General features: G+C 34.0%; 1 protein-coding gene across 7 annotated transcripts in view; it reads right to left on the reverse strand.

Moving 5' to 3' along the window:
* LOC110456411 overlaps nt 1-13,448 on the reverse strand; it is a 98,026-nt gene that overhangs the window by 69,184 nt on the left and 15,394 nt on the right. For 3 of the 7 annotated variants that reach the window (XM_021507153.1, XM_021507149.1, XM_021507150.1), the window contains 8 exons: nt 11,104-11,166; nt 9,078-9,124; nt 7,010-7,048; nt 6,635-6,694; nt 6,100-6,162; nt 4,986-5,051; nt 4,609-4,746; nt 2,165-2,218 (listed from right to left, as the gene is read on the reverse strand). In XM_021507153.1, the coding sequence (XP_021362828.1) occupies nt 2,165-2,218; nt 4,609-4,746; nt 4,986-5,051; nt 6,100-6,162; nt 6,635-6,694; nt 7,010-7,048; nt 9,078-9,119 (462 nt within the window). In that variant the 5' untranslated portion in view covers nt 9,120-9,124; nt 11,104-11,166. Of the gene's footprint in view, nt 1-2,164; nt 2,219-4,608; nt 4,747-4,985; nt 5,052-6,099; nt 6,163-6,634; nt 6,695-7,009; nt 7,049-8,249; nt 8,279-9,077; nt 9,125-11,103; nt 11,167-13,448 lie in introns of those variants that run through there. The other 4 variants (XM_021507151.1, XM_021507152.1, XM_021507154.1 and 1 more) reach the window with 4 other exon arrangements.

Genomic DNA, 13,448 nt, shown 5'->3' on the forward strand with positions numbered 1-13,448 from the left:
GTAATACAAAGCAACATGAATTTGCAAAGGTAGGATATGAAATATTATGAGGTAACAAGGATATAAAGAATAAAAAACATTCATTAATTTACATAACTGGATAGACAGTAATATCATCTTTTTTGAGGATCTTATCAATGAAAGAGGTGTGATAAATGACAATGTTATTTTAAATTAACTTCATAGTAAACGCAATTGGATAGCTACAAACACTAAAGCTCTATATTCCCAACGAATGGAAGCGGTTAGTAGCGACAAATAAATCAGTTAAAACACAAGTAAAATTACAATGTGGGAAGTTCGTAAATGAAATTGTTGGGGTATAAAAATAATTTAGAAAGAACCAATAATAGTAAAATGTATCATCAATTGGAACAAATAAAATTAGAACAGAATTATTGCTGGGATTACGTGAAAAGTGCATTTGATATTAACAAACACTCAATAATTAGTACATTAGATTTCATCGAAAATACACGATAGACAATAGATTGAAAGTGTTCAAATGGGAGCTGTTTAATAGATAATACCAAGTAAATATTTGATAAAAAGATGGAGGATAGAAGAAAAATGATATATGTAATATATGTCATGTACAAGAAAGTTATGAGCATTATCTTATTAATTGTAAGTATTTTGATGAATTATGGAAGACATTTAATTTTGTACTTGGGAGAGTGAAATAAAATGTAAATGTAAAAAATCTTTAAAATATTGTTTATGGCTACAAAAAAAGTTGTGATTAAAAAATGGCTTGTGATGTTAATGAGCTTTCTTGAACAGGAAAAATACAAAATGTTCCTTGATGAAGGTATTCAATGTAACGTAATGAAACAGGAAATGACTGTTTAATCCTCGGCATTGAAATATGCTATGTCAGTAGGGATTGTCCCAATCACACAGTCTATTTTCAGTGATTTTCAAATGTGAAATATAAGTATGTTCTTTTTAAACACGTAGGAACAGTAAACCAGTGGACACTAAAAATGTAATGTGAATTATATATATGGATTGAACGGCGTTTTTTTAATTTTCATGCCGGCATGAACGCAATTTTTTTACATCCATATTGCATGTTTGAACCAAGCATCAAATTGTCTGCTATCTTCTAAAAATAAAAATAAATAAAATAAATAAAAAGCATTATGATGAAAAAAGAAAGAAAGATGATTCATCACAGAACCAGAGCAGAATAACAGAAACAAAGTAGTATATTAGTTGGTCTTTGTCTAATTCTGTAAAATATATGATTCGGTTTGTTTTTCACTTGTTTTTTTTCATATTGTATACTATTGGTTATTTTCATTAATATTTGTAAAATGTAATTTTTGTATTAGTAAAAATAATGATTATAAATAATAATGATTTTTGTTTCAAATACGGCAATATAAGTTGTTAATTGCTATATGAACAAATATAACTTTTCATATTACTATTTTTAGAACAGATATTTAGTAATTACAATTTTACAATACTTTGACCTGAATTGTGATCAGTGAACTAGAATAGATATATGAATAGTAATGAATGAATATCAAAGTGATGTCAAGCTTTACACATTGAAAAAAATCAAACTTAATACGGAAATCTATTTTAAAAGTAAATACAAAGAAGAATAAGTAAAGTTACTGAAATAACTGATGACTTAACATAAAAAAGGATAAAAAATATTGTTAAAATTCAATAAGAGATCATAAGACAAATACATTGTCTTACATCGTACATTAATTCCTGCTTTGGTTTTTTTGATGATGAAAACATGAGTCACATTTTTTCTGAGCGCTAAAAATAAAATAAAAAGGCTAGGTGTTCAGGAAAAGTATGCATCTGCTGCTTTATCGATAATACCTGCCATGTAAATCGAAGTCATATATACGCAATGTCACGTCCTCGCAGAGAGAACAACAAATCCATAAGACACACTAATGAGCATAATCCAATTCAGATATTTGTTGCAAATATGCAAATACCATATTAATATTTAGATACCAAATATTCTTTTCATATTTATAACTTATTTTTGTTTTTTCATTATAAAATCATAAAATTGTGTAGCTATTGTTTTCAACAGGTACGACAAATGTCGGAATCCTTTTTGTACAATAGGCCTCTTTCCTTTTCATAATTAAGAAATAGTCAGAGACTTATATTTGAATTCACTTACCTCATATAGCAAACAAGCGTCGCAGTTTGGTTGCTGTTGGTTAATGATAGCATCCTTGCAAGATGAAAACAAACATGATTTATAAAGCTAAACATCTAACAAATAATTCTATAAGCGAAAACAAAATGCATATCGTGGTATCGATTATATGAATCTTAATCAAACCTCAATTCAGCTTCATCTGAGCTGGTGTCTCCACGGAGATCACAACGGAACCGGAAACCGCCATACAGGCTCGGCCAGGGGGTGTGCTCAGTAAATGCTGTTTGTGGCAATCGTGAAATTCAGGTGTAGTAATATATTAATTTGACTATAGTCATTTGGATTATTCCTAAGGAACCTTAATAACTAAGCCATTGTACTGTAAATTAAGGATCTGGTGGACAAATCGTTTCACAACGTTTTGCGCAATAATCCATACTTTCAGGAATTTCCATGGATCACATGCAGTCATTCGGAGAAAGATGGAGTTAACAGATTATTTTCAGGAATTTGTAAATAGATGTCTTCATGATTGATTGATTGTATTACAGATTTTTATTCAGATAATTACTTTGCAGGGTTTCAATTACTTTAGTTATAAAACATTCAAGGTAATAATAAATGTGGGACACATTTTACCCCAGCATGGGAGTATGTAACTAAGGTATATACATACACACACCGCGTATATATTGTGGGAATTTAGGTTGTTTACTTCTCACATTTGTATTACTTTGTTAAGTATAATTGCTGTTTATGATTTACAGACAGGGATCTGTTACTTTCTATGTTATTCACCCTTATTTAGGGTAGGGCTTTTCGTTCAGTGTAGGATTTCTGGCGATCAGCTGCTACGATACCGGTGCTGAAACATGTGTGTTTACACTTTTGAGACGGTCGGAAGTGGGTGATAGTAATAACAAGAATAGGTTCCCGCTTCTCGCTCATATGCTTTTAGATGGTGAGACTGGGTTCGAGATTAACAGTTGGTCACTCATCTTCGAGACTATTTGGTGGGGGAGCAGGGGTAAAAATAGCAGGTCCGGGCGGGGATCAGTGTCTTGACCGGGTCGGTGAACCGACCCACTTCTCCAGGTGAGGAGAACCTTACCGCCTCATGCGCTGTTAACAGTGCAAAACATGGGCCGAGGTGCTGCTAACAGTACCAATACCGTAGGGCTATATGAGGTTATCGTTCCTAGGATATAGATTGATATAGGAACTACAGTACATGTATGATACATGGTGGTTCGCTGTAGATCTATAGGGCGCTAGGCGCACATGGTTGTAGTCTACTGGTAGTACTGTTAGGTAGGATATTCCATTACATTAGTTGTCATTGTTCGGCACTAATGCTATGCTTTGTATTTGTTAAACTTGTTATACATATTCATTCTGTCTTGTAAATAAATAGGTATCTGTATTTTGAAACACCTTGTTGAGTTATTGAATCAATTGCTTGTATTACCACTACATCCAGTGTTCGAACCTGTAGTAAAACAGGTATGTAACCTGACGAAGAGGTGAGGTCTAGGGAGGACTGTAGGGAAATTGTCGACTCGTTACCATTACCAAACACTATACGATCACGAAACGGATTTAACGGAGTGAAAACGGATGCAAACCCTCTCCGGACCTCCAATTATATTTATATTACAATATATAGAGAGAGGATCTGTCATTCGTTTTATCAATCTAATATGAAGGGAAACGAATGATAGTTTCTTTTTATCATATCATACAAAGTAAACTGTACAATTGTGATCTGAAACGAATATGTTGCACTTGTACACACGTTACATAAACATAATTTATGTAATGGCTTTATGACACTGCATAACACGGTATTCATATGATAAATATCATATATATACCTGGGTTACATATGAAATAGTACATACCACATTTATAGAGTATTGCCCCGGGCTTGGTCAAAACGTATCGGTGTATAATTTTCGAACGGCGGTTCAATATTAAAGTAGATTATTCAGTTTGTTCAAGATTGAAAACCAGATCTTTTAACCCAGCCGTCTAAAATCCATCCTATCAATACAATTTGCTCTGGTTTCTTCAACATGGTTTTTCCGCACCTTGGGGTAAGATAATATAAATACTACATTCATTAGAATTAACCCCTTCCCCCATCTTTACCCCAGGGTAAGACAGAGATATGTTTCCCCGACCGGAAGTGCGGATATATCTTTCTAATATGGGAGAAATATGATATATTACTCTTTTTAAAATAAGATTGACTGCATTCGACACCTAAAGTGTTGTTTGTTAAATTATAGCCTCTCTGTCAATTGCAAGTCCGTCTTCTTCACCTTAATATAATAATAAAACGGTGCAGATGATTTGTTTGGAATCAAGAAGTATTTCATTGTATATACATACATCATAACATGTTGTTTTCGCTTCAAAATTTATGAAAATGACAATAACAAATAACGGCGCAAACTTACTGGAACCTTGAAACAATTTTTGTAAAAAACTGTGCTGCAACATTGCATTGGCCAACCGTCGAGAAAAGTCGTTCTTGTTATGTAGCAGTCCTGACATAGGAAATGCAGCGTTCTGCAACAACATCGAGCGAAGTAACTCTGTAAAACAAAAGAAGTCATTTACTTGTATTGTGATGTCGAAATTACTGCTGTCTGTGGAACGTTATAATCGCATATGCTTTAACACCCTTAATTATTATTTATGATAATAGCAATAATATATAATATTTGTATATCGCCCTATATAGTTTTTCCAAAATGACTACATTTTTAAAAAAGGTTTAATACATATCACGGAATGTAATGTTCGGTATGTAGTAACATAAGAAAACAGTCACCTTGTCTTCTGTTGTTGATTGTCTGCATGACAAACAGAAGTGAGTCTCATTTCTTGTCATCTTTTGCTGTAACAATGAAACAAAATGCCATAAAGTTTTAAATTGTATATCAATATTGACACACTATATATGTGATTCCTTTTTAATATCACACCCTATATTATCCAGTCTTTATAAAGCCGTTATCATGCTCAAACCCATCACGTTTCTACTTTTGTCGTCATTCACAAAGGTCTTGCAAATGGATTAAAATGGAAAGAGTAAATAGCTTCAACTCGTGGCTGAGGCTGTCTGTAGTCTTGGACGACGACATTTACCGATGTAGAATTTTTGTTTTATCAATTACATATTACAGTATAGGATAAACTGAAAGCGAGTTTACCTGTAGAGACAAATCTTTGACTCTTTTTTATGGAACAAAATTTGCCATTTGCAGTAATTGTATGGTCTATCAGTCTGCGGTTTCCAAAAGTATCAAGTTCAGTGAGTTAAGTTGTGTTTTTTGGACACATATATCAATATATTGACATTTGCGCTGCAACCCACTATATGACCATTGCCAGCGGAAATGCATTTCATTTGAGTATGAAAGCAAAAACTCTCGTGACTTAACACGTGGTTTACTTATGACGTCATAAATTAACCTTGTTCAATGAGAGGTTTGTCACTTCGCTTAGAATAACATGGAGAATGCCCCTGCGTCAAACACTCAAATGACTACGGTTAATTATTGGCGCCAATTTTATATAAATAGGGCTGTTCCCCCAATGTCGACGCACATACAAAACGCAGTTAATAAATTAATTATTAAAGAACAAATAAATCAAATTAAATAATTGTTCTATAGTAAAAATGTAAATATATGAATTGAACGGCGTTTTTTAACATTTTCATGCCGGTATAAACGCAAATCGGTTACATCCATATTAAACATGATACCCGCTATGGATGTAACCGATTTGCGTTCATACCGGCATGAAAATTACAAAAACGCCGTTCAATCCATATATGCAAAGGCATGTATTCTCATAGTAATTATAATATGCCGATGTGTTTGTTGATTTGAGAAGTACGTTTTAATATGAAATAGCTAAGATGTTAAATACATGCTTACATGATGATCGTCGGTGGATGTGTATGGTTTTGTAACTCTTAATTCCAGACGATAGTTGTCTTTCTGGAACAGGTTAAAACATGATTTTATTCGAATAGAATTGACATCAGGGCCCAGTTGTTGAAAGCCTGCTAAGCGTTCCGAATTATTAACACAAATCTTCAAAACGTGGTTATTTAGAACGATCTAAAACGATGTTTGTTGTCACAATATACACATTTTGAATCCTTTATCATTCAGCCTTTTTTTTTAATTTGAACATTATTTATGCTATTCTTATAAAAATGTTTGTGTTATATTGCCGTTAAAAATTTGGTGTCATGTTGCTGTCAAAATGTTGGTGTTATGTTGCCTATAAGCTAATCAGATATTGATCAACAGGGCCCTGTGATACATTTTAATTACAAGTGTATCTAGGGGAATAAAGAAATGAGGGCTATTCGTCGTATGCCTACAGTTTAAATATATAATATATTTCGATCGATCTCCTAACTTGAAATCACATTCATATGTTCACAGACTGTTATCAACGTACCTGGTTGTCATCTCTGTAGCCACGTCCTATCCTCAATACATAACGTGAACTGCTCATTGTCTGATCATAACAAATACAGAATCAATAGCAAAGCAACGCAGTGCTTGTAAGAATAAGTTTTAAGATTCAATTTACTTCACATACGAAAGAATTTTCGAGGCAATCTGCCCCGTATTAACACAAAAATCATTATCATTAGATAATGTAAAAAATGCTTGTACATTTGGAACATAGAAAGAGTGGATAGGCAGAAATGAGAACCGATTTCCTTCAATGACAAGGGGCATTCAAGAGCACGAATTAGTCACGAATTCATATCAGATTGAACTGACTAATATTTATATATTTCAGCATAAGTGCTAAAGTATGACTTACTTTACGTGATTTTGGAGCTGATGAATGTCTTGGTTCTGACTGCAATGTAGCACAATATGGTAAACTTGATTACTATACTATTACAATATCTTGTCAGCTGACATTCTCCAACATGACGTCAACAAATAAAAATAACAAAAGTTTGAAACTCTTTCCAGCTGTAGCACATTAAAGTTATTTTAGGAAGAGAAGTAGGAGGGATGAAGAGAAGGTTCATAGCAATAAAAAAAGGTCCACTAGATTCAATGCATCCAAATGTTGTCAATTTAAAAGAGCAATTCCATATGAACATCGTTGTCAGTTTTATTGTTAACAGTACGACGTTTATCATCCTTATTTTAATAATTACATTATTACATAGAATGGGTTGATATAGCATCTCTTGATTCAAGTTTGGCATAAGAGTTTGTTTGTGCATCAAATCATTCTAGAAAAGTTGTTTGGTTGCTCAATATATCCTCTATAGGAGATGTAGACAGGGCAGCAGAAGTATTACTAACGCTGCCAAAAACCTCTACGAAGACCGTCTTAAAAATTTAACCGGGCTCTTTACGTGGGAAGTCTACATCAACAGTATATGTGATGCATAGATTGTATTGTAATAACTTTTGTGTCGGGTCACGGCTCCACTTTCCCTCACGTAGTCAGTCCCCCTTTTTGTTGATAACCTTCGCTGTCAAATAAACGCTTTAAGTATACATGTATTTATAGGAGTTAATGTAAACGTTTTACTGACACTGTAGAGTCATAGGTGGCGCTAAGTTCGTCTGGCAGCAGACTATAAAAAGTCGTCAGCTAATATGGGTGGCTCGTCTGCTGGATAACCGAACATCTCGGTAGTGAGGCGGACGTAAAATCTATCAATCAATCAATCAATCAAGGGTGGAATCATGTAGTTGAAAACCCCATCAACCAACCAACCAACCTTCAGCACCCCACTTCTTGTTCGATCGTCGACAGTGAAAAAAAACACTTGTTATAAGGTAAATATACCAGTAATGATACAGACGTGCCTGAACAAGGCTTCCCCGTATCTTACTGCAAACGTATAGAGGTAATTTACTGAAGAGTAAGTACGGAGGTAGATGTGCCTGAGCAAGGCTTCCCTTCTCCGCTACGGCTACTCTGTGTGATCGGTATATCACGTGCTTGTAAATTATACCTTGGGTCTGCCCTGTGACCGAAAGAAAGTGCATGGGAGCACTTGGCATGTAATAGCTAGAGAGTACTCAGTAGTTACTTTGAGAGGCTCGGTTTAGCTCCTGTCTTTTTCTTTAGGGTGCAGGGGCTCCATCAATAATGATGATTATGTCCTCGGGGGTCCTATCACAGAGGCGTGAAAAGGGGGTTATTAGATTGTCAGAGCGAGTGCTCGGTTATTTAATTCATATCTTAGGCAGTGAGGGCTCGTTTTGAGGAGTACTCATCTCATTGATATTTGTTTATACTTGGTATTTAGTATTGCTAAATCCCAGGTAAGGAGTAATCAAGCATTGGCTAGGGAATACTCAGTATTTCATTTCGAGTACTCATGTTGTTGTTATATATTTCATAGTTGTTAGATCATAGTGTTGTACATTACTCATTACTCAGAGGGACTGAGTGTTTTTAGACAACAGTGATATTGATTAATTCATTAGAAAATGTACCCAATTATGCAATTTACTTTATTTGTATACATTTGCACTGAGTAGCTCAAATAGCATCTACTTGTAGTATAGACAATAGGGATCTTCAGTGGAAGTGACTGATACGAACCCTTGTAAACGTCACACTTTGCCAAGGGGTACGACCACATCCTTGCAACGGGGACTGGGTAGAAAGTACTATACAATCACATTCAATTAATTCTATACATATAAAAAAGATAATTATTTCGCGATAATAGGTATCATGATCAATAATATCATTTAAATGTTTCTTCCTGCAACCGCCCAATATTTGATCAAATATGACCAAAAAATCAGATATATTTTAATTTCCTTTAGAGGAAAAGGTCTTTATTTAAAACTACTGTGAAAAAAACCTAAAACAACTTTTCAAATGACAAATAGTGTGAAATACGCACGTTTTTCCGAAGTGAATCTTGCCACAGACATCCGCTTTGCATGCCTTCTGAAAAAGTGTGAATGGAATTTAAGTCTTCCAGTTAATTATAGGTCATGCTTCACTCATCAGCTTCTACTGTTATATTAGCTAGACAGAATGTTGAAATACTTCACGTACTTGAAATTGTCAAGTAGTAGAAAATGTCCCTTGCTAATAACAGGTCATGAGATGAACATTTGTGTCAACATCCCCTAAATTATTAAAACTGAAGTAAAAAATAGATTTAACCTTGCTATGCTATGATTGGTCCAAAAGAGATTACGATTTATTAAAAGGAAAGAGCTAGTATAACAAGTAAAAACAGCAAGCAGCTCATACATATTTAATTAGCAAGGCATGCTCTTAACTAAGAATGGTATTCTGAAACACAGATGATGTTTCAGTGACCACACTTGATCAAGGCCGTCAACAAGATTCAGTTTATGTTGTGAAGAGGATGAATACAAAGTATGGACCCAAACGTTATTCTTGAATAAGTGATTGTTGTGCTAGTGTTAATAAGGTGATCAGTGTAAATTCCGTTTCCAATTTATCGACCGGCAGCACGCCATTTATTACTAAATTTTGCTATTGAAAATGAGCAAATTTACACGCTTAACAACATACTCATTCGTACTAAGTATTCATTTGTTCTTCTTTCATATCTTTTTGATGACATGTTCAGAAAATTCATCAATTGTGGAACCAATTTTTAAAACACTACACACCTCTTTTCAAGCTTAATCTATTTAATTTTTCTAATTCTACCATATTCATTATATGGACCTTTTGTGTCGATTTGATTAAATATCTAGAAAGCTAAAAAAAAATACAAAGTAATTCTTGATTTGAATAGGTTTGGTATTGTTTATGATGAGGAAAATTTGTTCTGGGTTTCGTCACTTCCGGCTTCACAGGGTGCACATCTTTTTGATGTCAGGTTATAGATTTATGATGAAGTTTTAATAGTGTAATATTTTCATCTAATTGTATAATCCTACCCTTTCGTAACACCTGGTCTTATTTTTACTTTTTCAATGGTATCCATGTAAATCTTTTCTTTCAGTTCGAGTTATGGATTAGTTAACACTTTAATATGCTCTTGTCATTGTTTTGCTGTACATGTATTATGACTATGGAATGGCGGAGACTTTGTTTAATTAGCTACAAATATCCCATTCTAATAAACAAATGAAAAGCGTTAGGGGGTTATTACGCCACGGTTTCTCACCATTAACACGATATCTCATCTGGGTGAAAAATCAATGCATTTACTGCGTTCTCAATACCATTTCTCGTCCGGGGTAAGAAGAGTAGGCATATAACTCGTTGTCATGTACAAAGATTAATTTTCATTCTAGGCGAATATGGTATATTTAGGGTTATATATACATTTCCTGCATGGCAAGTTCCCTGATGTTTTGGCAAACTATTCATATAGCTTCTTCCTGTAGCATGTACTCCTAGTCTTTATATATTCCTCCAAACGAGTTTGAGGACATAATGGTTTTGCTGCGTTTCTTGATTATTATTATGTCCTTCAAATGAGTTTCAGGCTTTGTTTATCCTAATTCTATTCCTATATCTAGTTTTCAGAAATTATGCAAAGGAAACTATATTAAAACATGTATTTCGTCCTCTTTAATATGAAGACAATTCCACAATTTCGTGTTTCTAGTGGCAAACGTTCAAATATGCTATTTAATTAATTATTGGTGCAACACCATAGCGAAATTCAGCACAGGAGCTAAGTTTTCGTCAGTTTATAATTCTAAGTAAGTAAGCCTCTCTTTTTTGAAAGTGTAGTTAAACTGCCTATATGTAAGTAGTTTGTTTCCAAATTCCCACATTATTATATGGTTTACATATCGTTCCGTAAGAAACTGTTCCAGATACTTCGAGTCCACCGGTAGTTGCCTTTCGATTTCATCCACGTGATCTAGATATAAAATGTCCTCACGACAAATCATGAAATCATAGAGTGGTAATCTATAATAGTTGCTTACCTGAAAATCAAGTCCCAGGGTTATACTGAATCACTGGAGGAAGCTAGCTTGCAAAAATCCAGCCTGTAGAAAAAATCATTTATAAGTTTTATGAATAGCACTTTTATGTGTATAAAACTTGTTTCTGTATCTCGGTTTGTTTAAACATTCAAACGCTTTTAAAACGGCCAAAGTAATTGTGATCATTTAGCGCACAGTTGATGTTACTAACCTCTCACTCTCTCAAGAATTTAAGTTAGATCCCCAGAGACAGCAAGGTAAGATAATGACCTGAAACGGTAAGTTGTTATACCTCAGATCTCCGCAAAGAAAACAGCGTTTGTTTCCTTTACGGCGTCTTTACGGCTGATGTTTCTTGTTAACAATGTATTCGACGTTAAATAAACATAATTATTATTACATTCGATCAACTTAAACTGTTAAACAGTCCGTGAAATTAAAAAAATAATTTTAATAATAATTTGATTTCAGGATTTATTTTTCAACACTCATTGCATAACCTTTCTCCAACATTTTACAACGTAAAGATCAGCCAATAGAACAATGACGTCATTAATAGGTCACAACATTGTTCTCAAAAAATCACAGAGGAACCAAACATTACTCTCCTGTACAGCTTCCAATGATGTTTGTTCTTGTTAGATCATTCGAGTGTCTTGAATATACAATGAATATTCAATAAATGTCAGATTTTTGGATAAATCTGTAACACATCTAGCGATAAATATCATCACAAATGGTTTATGGACGTTAGCATATTAACACATAATTATGTTTAAGAAATAAAAGAAGCAAAAACGGACTACGAACCTGTCTTTACATTAAAACCGTTCGACCAATACCATTACCACAGATATAGCAACCCCCAAGTTTGCTTTCGTGAAAATTCAAATATTATGGACAGTGGAAGTTCCTATTTTCACTTTGTACTGTTTATGAACCAGAACTTCACCGTTTTTAAAAACGAAAGAGTTAAAAAAAAGAAAGGATAAAAGAGAAAGGACAAATGGATTGAATATCAGTTGATATGAATATAAACTTACAGCTGAGAAAAGCATGACATTTTTTTGTTAATTACACTTTCGTTGAGCATAGATAGTAAGAAATTGTAGAAGCAGATATATATACATATATATAATGCAGTAAAAAGTTTTAGTTTAAACTTTATTTTATTGATGTTTAATTACAATAGTACATGGTTATAAATACAGAAAAGGATCCAGAAACAAGTACATAGTACTTATGTAAATCCGTCTCCTTGAAGACATAACAGCAGCTATGGATCAGTACTGACAATATTATAATTCATATAAATAAATATAAATATATATAAAGTATAACATGTGCAGGGAAAAGAAAGAGAAAGGGTGCAAGGATTTATAGTGGGATGGGGGACGATGTTTGATGGGGAAGCGATGGGCATCAAAACTGCATTGAGAGAACAAACGCTGATTGCATGAATACAAACCACAACAAACATGATTACTGATATGAATGAAGTAAAAGTTTCTTTAAAAACGTCTAGACTGAATGATGAAGTTTTGGACACAGTCAAAAATAATTTCGTTTAAGTTAATTGGTAGTTCGGGTCTACCATAAAGTAAAAAGCTTACATTATAGTTAGGAGGTAGGCGACTAAAACATTGGATTCTCAGCTGCTGGTAGTTAGGACAGTGGAGGAGGAAATGTTCTGTAGTTTCAGTAGACAAATTACATGAGCACATGGGACTATCAACTAAATTTCGTGCAAACAGGTGAGTGTTTAAGGAGCTGCAGTTCATCCTAAGTCGTGCATGATGGATCTGACCTTGTCTGCTTCTGCAGTAGTAATAGTGCTGAGGAACAGAGAGAGTGTCGGCATTAAGAATTTTTTGAGGTATTGTATTTTACGTTATCAGGTAGTGCATTCCATAAATCAATAGAAGAGGGGAGGAAAGAGTCTTTATATAGATTAGTTCGACAGTTGACTTGACAGAAGTTGTTAGCCCTTCTTGTATTGTAAGTATGTATATTTGAATGGCGAGCAGGTAGAACGTTAGCAAGATAAGAAGGGCACTGACCATGAACAATCTTATGAAATTGGATTAATTTGTGTTTTCTCCTTCGGACAATAAGGGGGTCCCAACCAGATTCTGCATATAGTCTGTCGTGACTTGTGAGTTTGGTTGCCCCAGTCACGATTCTGGCTGCTTCGAGTTGTATGTTTTCAATCAACTGGCTTTGGCCTAAAGTTATGTTGTCCCATACAATATCACCATATTCTAATAAGGGTCTTATAAAAGTATAATATATCGTTTGAAGAGACTTTCTATCAATGATAAATTTTAGATTCCTAATTATGCTAA

Source organism: Mizuhopecten yessoensis, unplaced genomic scaffold, assembly GCF_002113885.1.
Source record: "Mizuhopecten yessoensis strain PY_sf001 unplaced genomic scaffold, ASM211388v2 scaffold8745, whole genome shotgun sequence".
In the NCBI taxonomy this organism is placed as follows: domain Eukaryota; kingdom Metazoa; phylum Mollusca; class Bivalvia; order Pectinida; family Pectinidae; genus Mizuhopecten; species Mizuhopecten yessoensis.